The sequence below is a fragment of the Natator depressus genome, chromosome 12 (genome assembly GCF_965152275.1).
Source record: "Natator depressus isolate rNatDep1 chromosome 12, rNatDep2.hap1, whole genome shotgun sequence".
Classification (NCBI taxonomy): domain Eukaryota; kingdom Metazoa; phylum Chordata; order Testudines; family Cheloniidae; genus Natator; species Natator depressus.
Window position 1 is genome coordinate 40433030 of NC_134245.1, and position 9717 is coordinate 40442746.

The window sequence follows — 9717 nt, forward strand, 5'->3', positions numbered from 1 at the left end:
GATTTGGAGGGGGTAGCCAGAGGGGCTCGTAGGCTAGGGGCTCAGGCTGCTGCTGGTGGAGGGGCACCTGTGGGTGGAAGAGGGTGGTCAGGCTGCTGGGGCCGGGGGCAGAGCTCCCTGAAACGAATTGGACGGTGTCGGTCAGTTTGCCCTGAGCCCTGGCCTGGTGTGGCTTAGTCTCCACTTGCAACATTCTTGAAGGACGGTGAAGCTAGGACGGGAACAGTAGGGAGCTGCGTGTCGGGATTGAGGGGCATCAGCAGAGCTGTGGGTGGGGCAAGCCAGGGCTGGAGTAGTGGGGGCTGCAGTGTGAAATTGCAGTGTATCAGTGAGCTGGAGGGAGGAGAAGGCTAGGACAGAATTCACAGGGTGCTGTAGGTCAGGATAGAAATGCACCAACTGAGTTCTGGGGTGAGGGGCGGGGGTGGAGCGGGAGGAGTTGCTGCAGAACAGGACTAATCCCAGACTGTGGGACCTGATCCCCACAGTCACTGTAGCAGAGTAAATGATGCAAATAAAGAGCGCCAAGTCTGGATTTCTCTCCTGAATGAATATGGCTGCACATGGCTGGCCTGGCTGTACATCCCCCCGGCCAGACCCAGCCATGCTGTGCTGTGGGGCCCTCATGCAGCCAGGTACAAATGCAGGGGAATCGTGGGGGGCAGAGCCTGGGAGCTCGTCCATGCTGCTGTCCCTTCAGTCTCCCTTCCACGCCTGTGTGAGCAGCTGCATCTCCCTCTTGCCATCTCCTACGGGACCCTTATAGGTGCTTGAGCCACGGACACAAGGTGGGTTAGTTCGCTCCCAGCCGAATGCTGCGCCTCCTCTCAGTCTGTGCATTAAAGGGGCTCAGCTCAGGCTGTGGCTGGGCAGCGATCAGCCAGGCCTGGGGCGGGACTGCCCCCGCCCCGACCGCTTTGGTGCTTAGTGCCCTCCTGCTCTCTGCACACAGGAGTTCAGCCACCCCGTAGATAGCCTGGCTCTGACCGTGGAGGAGATGATCGACGTGCGCAGAGTGCTGGTAAAGGCTGAGATGGAGAAATTCCTCCAGAGCAAGGAACTCTACAACAGCCTGAAGAAAGGGAAGGTGAGGGCTGGGCGATTGCCTTGGTCTAGGGCGTGAGTGTGTGAGGAAAGGGCCAGCAGACAGCCCCTGGGGTGTCGGGATCCTACCAAATACAGACCATGACCTTTTACCTCGGTCCTTCTCCACCTACAGATATGCTGCTGCTGCAGAAAAAAGTTCGCTTTGTTTTCTTGGCCCCCAGTCTGTCTCTTCTGCAAGAGGTGAGCGAAAGGTCCCCTGCTTTGGGGGGCAGGTGCACGGGGGGCAGGGGAATGAGGTTCTTTACTGACCCTTGGGATTCTCTCTCTGCTTTTAGATCCGTCTGCACCTCCTGCAGCCTGAAGGTAAGAGACACTTCCATGAATCAGTCCCAAGAGAACCATCCGCATAGCTTGTGCCCATTGTCTGGGGCCTCCTGCCTCCTTACTCTGTGGGCACCCCCACCTTGTCTCACTTTCGGAACACACACACCCCATCCCCCCACAAAGTAGCACGTCTGACAGCGATCTCAGAGTGCAGCGTGCCCGTGGGATGGTGAGGGGTTGGGCCCGGGAAGCCCCGCCGTGGGCATGTGAATGTACCCGCTGTGCCAAGGAGGCGCCGTGCTGAGCTGGCTGTGGGCTGGCAGGCACTGTAGCATTTTGGGGGGCCCTGCTTAGCTAACTCCTGGCCACCATGGTCACCCCACCATATAGGACACTGGCCATAGCACAGTGGGAAGGGTCAGGGAGATGATTCTTTGTGGCCCCCCCATATTTAACCAGGGGTGCTGGACCTATGGGTGCTGCGGGGAGGGCTGCTGCACCCCCTGGCTTGAAGTGGTTTCCATCATATACAGGATTTACTTTTGTTCAATGGGTCTCAGCACCCCCAATGTACAAACTGTTACAGGCCCCTCCATTTAACTGACTTGTAAGTGGGGAGAGTAACTTTCAGGCCCCCACCTCTGCTGCAGGAAGTGGCCTGGTCAGAAATGACGCAGACACAGGGGGACCCTCTGCGGGGGGAGCTGGGGCCTGTGGGAAAGCATTTGCTTGGAGTGATGCTGTGGTTGTTGTGAGCTCAGTATCGGGGAGCTGTGCTAAGCACGTTGCGGTCCCTCCTTGGGCACAAGCTGACACAGAATGTGGCCCAATCCCTGCATAAATCACCCAGCATAGGTGAGCCATGGCCTCAGCCAGTAAATCCTCTGGGTGGGAACACAGGATTTCGGTTTCAAGCTGGCTCACTTTTGTGGTTGCCTCTGGCCTGGGGAACTTGCCCCCTTTCCCCATGTCACTTAGCCGTGTCAGGCTCAGGAAAGGAGATACATGTTGGTGCAGCTGTGCCGGACGGACAGTGGCCATGGCAGCAGCTCAGAAAGTGCCCAGGTGCCCATCTGACCCTGACCTCTGCTGCTTCTCCTGTGTGCGTGTGCTGCAGATTAAGATGCCTTCGAAGAAGCTTGCTCACATTCCCGTCTATGCCCTGGGCTTCGAGAACCTCCCCGGATCTCTGAATGCCAAAGCTGTGCCGCTGAGGAGGAGAGACGCCCTCTAGTAAGTTCCCCCCGGTGCTTCCTGCCGCCCCACCCCGGCTCTGCAGCGAGGTCCTCGTCCAGTACATGGGGCGCATGGCTTCTCCAACACAACCTTCCCGCTGCTGGCACCCGGCCCCGGGATCTGGAGCCACCGGACAAGGGGCCATATATCAGGAGAGAAAGAGGCAGGGTGACCTAGAGGCCTGAGGCTGCATTGGCTGAAGCCATGGGGGATGTGAGGAATGAGGGATCAGGCCCTGGGTAATGTAAGAGCCTGTGCTAGCAGCGCCCAGTGCTAAAGCCGTGGTGCAGCCCCTGCTGACGGGGGTGAGGGGACGGACGGATGGACGGACTGGGATGAAGTGAACCGTCAGTCTTTCCCCTATGTAGCTGGGCTGATGGGCACCGCACACCGTAGAGAGCCAGGCATCCCTCTGCAGATCCCACAGACATCTGAAAATGGCCCTTTGGCAGAAGTGGTGTGTATTGGGCTGGGCCTTCTCCAGCAAAAGCCAGCTCTTTGTCTCCTGGCGGTTCCTGTGCAGAGCATTGGGTTGGTTGCAGAGCTCCGTGCACCCCGGGCAGGGCACGCAAACCAGAGTGGGGAGCACCATCGTCACTGGTGTTGCTAATAGCAGAAACATCCATCCCGTCTCCTCCCAACACAGCCACCCCCTGTGCTGGTGTCTTCTCTGCCATGCAGCTGTCCCCTACCATCTCCCTGACCCCTCCTTGGCCAGGCTCCCCTTCTGCCTTCCCTCACAGCCCCCGCACCCTCCTCGGCAACTTCGCCCCACACCAGCAAATCCCTGAGCACACCCAACTCTCACCTCCTAGTGTGCCCTTCCACCCTGGCTTGGCTGCTGCCTGCCCTGGGCTCACCAGGTGCTGTTCCCTCTGGTCTCTCAAGAGCTGAGCTCCCTCCTCACCCCCTGCAGTGTCACTCACTGCATCTCCAAACCACCCTTCCATGATCTCCAACCTATCAAGGCCCACAACTGTTCAGGCTCCTCCCCAACAATGCAGACATGCTGTGGTCTCCTCCCTTGTCAAACCCACCCATCCCCTCCAGGCTCAGTGATCCTGCTGGCTACAGCCTTTGCCTCGAATCTCTCCTCCAACTCCTTCCTGGAGGACCTCCAGTCCAGCTGCAGCTTCTCCACTCCACCAAAACCGCTCCCACCGACATCTCCAGCCACCAACTCCTGGTTAAGTCCAAGGGCTGTGCTCCACCCCTCCTCAATCTCTAGGATGCTTTACGCTCCTGTGTGCCGTGATGTGCTCCCTGAGCTTTCATGGCTCCGGGCCCTCCTGGTTCTCATCCTATCTCTCTGGCCGTTCCTGTGGGGTCTGATTTGATGGATCCATCTCCAACTTCCCTTGCATGTTACTCCTGGGGAAATTCTGCACCACTGCACATGTGCAGAATTTATATTCCCCGCAAATTTCTATGCTTCCCCGCAGAAAAATGACTTTGCAACGGGGAAGCAAAGGGAAACCACAAGAGCGGTCATGCGACCCTCCCCAGCAGTATGTTTTGGGTGCCCAGGGCAGCCAGCAGAGAGGTAAATCACAGTGGCGTAGGAAGTGGGACTGGGGAAGACCCTGCTTCCTACCCTGCGCTGGGCTCAGCTGCTAGTCCTGGCTGGGCTGGGGAGGACGGGACTACTTCTTCCCCTGTACAGCATCCAGGGCTGGTTCAGACCCACCCCCAGATTTCTTCCCAGCTACAGGAAGCTCTGCAAACTTTCTTCCCTCCCCTGCTTCCTGCATCCATCGCTCCTCAGCTGCAGGAGGAGGAATCCCTGTACAGGGAGTCTGCCCAACTCCCGTGCATCCACACTCCCTCATGCCCAGACCCTTCTGCTGATCCTCACTCACACCCCCCTTCACTCAGAATCCCCCCGATGTGCCCCACTCCCCCTGCACCTGGACCACCCCGCAGAGCCACTTACACCCCCGCCCCACTGAAACCCAGTCAGCTGCACCTCAATCCCAACCACACTGAGCCCCACTCCCCCAGCATCTGGACCCCACCCCCCGAGTCCCCTTCACCCAGACTTCTCCTGCTGAGCCCCAGCCACCTTCACCTGGACCCCCCTGCAGAGTCAAATTACCGTTGCACCCAGAACCCCTCAACAAGCCCCTGTGCATCCAGATCCCCCTTGCACCTGGATCCCCCACTGAGCTGCCCGCACCCAGATTGCCCCACACAGAACCCTCTCAACCCACAACTGGATCCCCCCACACTGAGCCCCTCCACACTTGGATCCTGCCTTGCTGAGCCTGCCTGACCACATCTGGTGCACCTAGCACAGAGGGGCAGGGCCCTGGGGTGTTTCTGAGGCAGGCCCGGTCCTTGTGCTGTGTCAGGGGTGGGTGCAGCCTCACCACTGAGTCCGTGTCTGGGGTGGGGGGACCTGCACAATAATCTCCCACCTCTGTGCAGCCAGTGGCCTGTGCTCCCCACTGCCATGTTGGAACCTCCACATTTATTTGACAAATAACATTTGCAGAATTTTCCAGAGTTTTAAAATATTGTGCGCAGAATTTTTAATTTTTCGGTGCAGAACTTTTATTTTTTTGGCGCAGAATGCCCTCAGGAGTAGCATGTGCCCCACAGAGTTCTGTCCTCCTCTCCTGCCCCTTTCTCTCTCTGTGTCTGATCTCTGGCAAGCTTCTGAAACTACTCAGGCTATGTCACCAGTATTGGAGAATGCAAATCAGAGGCTTGACAGTTCCCTGGGCTGGGGTGCTCTGAGTCCTTGCACAGAGCGGGGAGGTATTTCCAAGTGGACGGCTGCTTCTCATGATTGTGTCTTGCAGCTCCCTGCACTGGCGGAGGGTGGAAGAGGAGTTCCCCCACATCTACACCCACGGCTCCATCTTGAAGGACATCTGCAGTGACTGCACCAGCTTCGTGACCGATGTCATCAGCTCGAGCCGGAAGAGCATGGATATCCTGAATACCACACCGCGCAAGGGGAGGAAGACGCAATCCCTCTACATCCAGCCCACGCACATTGCCAAACACCAGTGAAGGACTCCACTGCCGCCCTGCTGGGCCTGGCCCTGGCAGCTTCACAGGCACCAGGAGACAGGCTCACAACAACTCCGCAGTTTTAGCACCTCTGCAGAAATTGGCTCTCCAATGAGCACACCTCCCATTGAGCTCGGACTTCCTGGGTATCACCTCCCACTCTCACTGACATTCGTGCTCAAGAACCGAACCAAGATGGCTTCCAGATGACCCTGCTGCCTAAAAATTGCCAGCCATCCTTCCCTGGCGTACCGCAAACACCGCTGCCTGCCCCCAGCCTGACTGCTCGTGCCCCTCTTAGACCTCCATTGAGATACCCTGCCAGTGGAGATGTGTGTATGTACATATATAATATATATACAGCTCTATATTTATAGACATTAGTGACCAGCAAGATGGCACATCAGCCAGCGGGACTCACCAGGCTGTGGGTAGTGTCTGAGGCCACGTGTTGCACAGCAGGGACCCCGCTAGCTCGGTGTCTCCCCATGGGAGGGCAGAAGGACCCAATCGCTTGCTTTGGCTGAGAATGGGCAGGATCCAGGACGTGACTTGGAGCCCAGCTTCTCTCAGATCTGTCGGAGCAGGACCCAGAGTGTTTCATTCCTTCCCACCTGCGGAGCTGGTACTGCCCAGTTCCTTGGGGTCCCGGAGCAGGCTGGGGCGATCTGTCTGGAAGGGGGGACCCTAAACGTGTCGGGGGAGGAACTGTTCAGACCCTTCTGTTTACATTGCTTCTGATTTGCCTGGAAGGAAAGGAGTCCTTGGGCTGAGGCTCCTGGGCCAGTGTGTGCTGTGGCTAGCACAAGGCAACGTGCTGGTTCTGCCATGTGGCCAAACCCCTGCCATTGGGATCAGGGACACAAGCTGTAGACCCCCTCCTCTGCCCGCGCAGCCCGGCACCTTTCCCCTCCAGCTCGTCCCTTGGTGTCAAGGGCTGCCTGGGCTGGGAGGCCCACGGGGCTCAATTCCCACCAAACACATCTGGCAGAGCTGGGCTGGCTAGAAGCCCTGGCTGGGTCTTAGACCCTATGTTTGAGTCCAGGGCATAGCGCTTGTGATGGCCTGAGCACCTGTCCTGGGCAGCCAGAGGGGGTGTTCAGCCTTTGAGGTTCAGTGAGGGTGGCATGTGGCCCCGCCCCGAGGAGCAGACTGGGGCCCTCTGCTCCCCGTGGGGAGACCCCCTGCACATTACTGAGAGCAGAAGCTTTGCACGGCTCCTTTCTAGCTCAGTCACTGAGCCGGGATCATGGGGATCTCCAGTGTCTGCCTGTCCCCACTGCTCCCTTCCCTTCGCTCCCTCCTCCCTGCAACCTCGCTCTGGCTGCCTGTCAGGGCCCCTGTCTTTGGGGTAGCAAGGAGTCTGGTGGCACCTTAAAGACTAACAGATTTATTTGGGCATAAGCTGAAGAAGTGGTGCTTTACCCACAAAAGCTTATGCCCAAATAAATCTGTTAGTCTTCCAGGTGCCAGCGGACTCCTTGTTGTTTTTGTGGGTACAGACTAACACGGCTCCCCCCCCGATACTTGTCCCTGGGATGCCGCCCCCCTGCGGCGCCACTGGCGGTGAAGCCGGCGCTGGCCATATTTAGCCAGACGCTCGGCTGTGAGTATATATTTGTCTCTGTGCCGCAAGGCTGCGCGTGGCACCGGGGCCTTTCCCCAAGGGGCTCGCTCCGGGAAGGGCTGGGCTGTTTGTCCTGTTCCCAGTGCGGGCGGCTGCGCCATGCCGGTGAGTGACCCCGTTCAGCAGCAGGGGAGAGCAGCTGCAGGCAGCCAGGGCAAGGCTGGCCGCGTGGTCCTGCAGAGCCCACAGGGCTGCTGCTTGCTTCGAATGAAGCTGGCCGTGCCCCTGCTGCCTGTGAAGCATCCCCGGCCCCCGCCAGCGCTCTGCAGTTACTGGTAATAATACGGAGCAGGGCTCTGCAGCAGCCCAGGGAGACAGGCCAGCGCTGTCCCCAAGCACAGGTGCGAAGACAGAACAGACGCACAGAGAAGGGAGGTGTCTTGCCCAGGCCACCCCAAGCACAGTCCAGTACCAACAGCCCGAGCGTAACGGAGCTCAGCATGCTCCTTGTTACAGGTGCTGGCGTGAGCTGGGGGCGGTAAGCTAGCCGGGCCGCACTGCACTGTCCCCAGGGACTGGCTCCAGCCCCTCCGGGGGTGCGTTAGCCAAAAGCCTAGCATGCTAAATCTCATATGCCCCCGCCCCCTGGATCATCTCTGGGGGGAGTAGCCAGCTGGCAGGGCTGTCGTGGTAGCCAATGTGGTGCCCGACAGTCCCTGGGTCTCACCATTGGCCCTTTCTCCATCCCGGGAAGAGCCCGGCTGGCCGCCGCTCTCTGAGTAAGGAGCCCAGCGATGAGGAGCAAAGGTTTCTGCCCAGCCTGCTTCACTAGAGGTAGAGGAGATTGCCAAAGACTCTGCCAGCCCCACTCCTCTGGCTCCAGGCATCTCCTGGCCTTTCCAAGGCTCATTTGGGTTACGTGGTCTGGGCCCTGAACCAGACTAGTCACAGAACAAAAGGGAAGCCCTTGAGAAAGGCCTGACCAGTCACAGGTCCATGCTCTCTCCCATCTTAGTGCACCCAGATGTGGCTCAACATCCCCCCTGGCCAAGAAGCAAGTGCCTGGAGCCCCGAGGAGTCCAGCTGGCCTCCTCTATGCTTCATCGTCTGCTGCGTCACCATCGAGGCCTGCACTGAGGAGGCCTGGCTGGGTCACCAGCCACGGCTGCTGTTTAAATGTGCTCACAGAATGTATTTGTCTAGAGCATCCTTTGTACAAAGTAGCCTGGCTTACGGAGGTCTGAGGGACACCATGCCCTCCTCCCTGCCCAGATCCAAGAGAGGCATGGGGAATTGGGGCAAACAAAATCATGCTCCTGTAGCAGGTTTCCTCGGTGGGCGGGTGTCCAGTGTACGGGGTGCACTGTCTCCCCACAGACTGTGCCTGCCCAGATGCTGTGGTCCAGGTAAAGCACCCAAGCCGTGTAAACTAAAGGGACTATTCCACAATGTGCCACTAGCCTTTTGTGTACCGCCCCTTGGGTGTGTGTTGTGTCCTGTGACACAGGGTAATACAAACTACACATGCCCAATGTGCCCAAACAAGTCCAGGGGCGGGACCTGATTTTCAGTAGCTCAGAAACCCCGGGCCCAGGCCACCAGTGCCTACTTTGCACGTTCACAGTCTGACTACATGGACAGATTGGGTTTCGTGCCTGCAGGTGGCAAGTTAGACATTCAGGCCTTGTCCACACTAGAAAAGGTTTGCTGGTTATACTGGCAAACCCTTCTGGTGGGGATGCAGCTGAAATGAGTGCTTTGGTGGTATAGTTTATACCAGTTCCCCAAATCAAATAGCTGTGCTGGCCAAAAGCCCCCTTTTGCTGGTATGACGGTCTCTACACTGCGTCGTTAGCCAGCCTAGCGATGTTAGGTGGGAGAGTGAGTTTTCACACTCCTAACCAACATAGCTGCCGCAAAACTTTGCAACGTAGATCAGGCTTCAGACAGGCAACTGGCTCGTGCTCATAAATCAAGTAAATAATTGCTAGTGGATCTCTGCATGCAGCATGAAGTGACTGAGCTTTGGCAAACCAGGCCTGGATGGGAACTAGCAGCATTTGGGGGAAGGTGCATCTTCCCTGGGAAACTGCATAATGTGTGAAGGGGAAGCAAGGGGGAATGCTCCTGCAGACTCCACGACCTAGCAGCCCCTCTCCACGCTGAAGATGCCATCCTGGCAAAAACCCGTGGTGCTCCGCTGCCCATGGGCGCTGGTTTGTGAGGTTAGCCTGCATTGGCGCCACCCCGCTCGCTTCTCCCTGTTTTGACTCGACCACCTTTTGCTAACACATAAGAACGACAATGCACAAACGCATCCTCCTGCGTGTGTCAGGGTTGACAGGTGCGCGTGAATGGGGGTGACCCTGCCCGCATGTCCTGTCCATGGCTGAGCCATCGGCCAATGTTTTGTACACAGCCCATCCTGTACAGATGAAATGTATATTGTAAATAACGTGCACCTGGACTGGCATGGTTGCTCTTGTACATATGGTTGCTCCCATACTAATAAATCCCTATTTTGA

At 57.9% G+C, this 9717-nt stretch overlaps 1 protein-coding gene across 5 annotated transcripts in view; it reads left to right on the plus strand.

Moving 5' to 3' along the window:
- The window catches only part of SPIRE2 (spire type actin nucleation factor 2), a 60683-nt gene extending 50966 nt beyond the window's left edge, over positions 1–9717 (plus strand). For 4 of the 5 annotated variants that reach the window (XM_074968927.1, XM_074968924.1, XM_074968925.1 and 1 more), the window contains exons 11-15: positions 953–1087; positions 1220–1287; positions 1383–1410; positions 2489–2604; positions 5412–9717. In XM_074968927.1, coding sequence (XP_074825028.1) covers positions 953–1087; positions 1220–1287; positions 1383–1410; positions 2489–2604; positions 5412–5625 — 561 coding nt within the window. In that variant the 3' untranslated portion in view covers positions 5626–9717. The remainder of the gene's footprint in view (positions 1–952; positions 1088–1219; positions 1288–1382; positions 1411–2488; positions 2605–5411) is intronic. The other variant, XR_012641586.1, reaches the window with a different exon arrangement.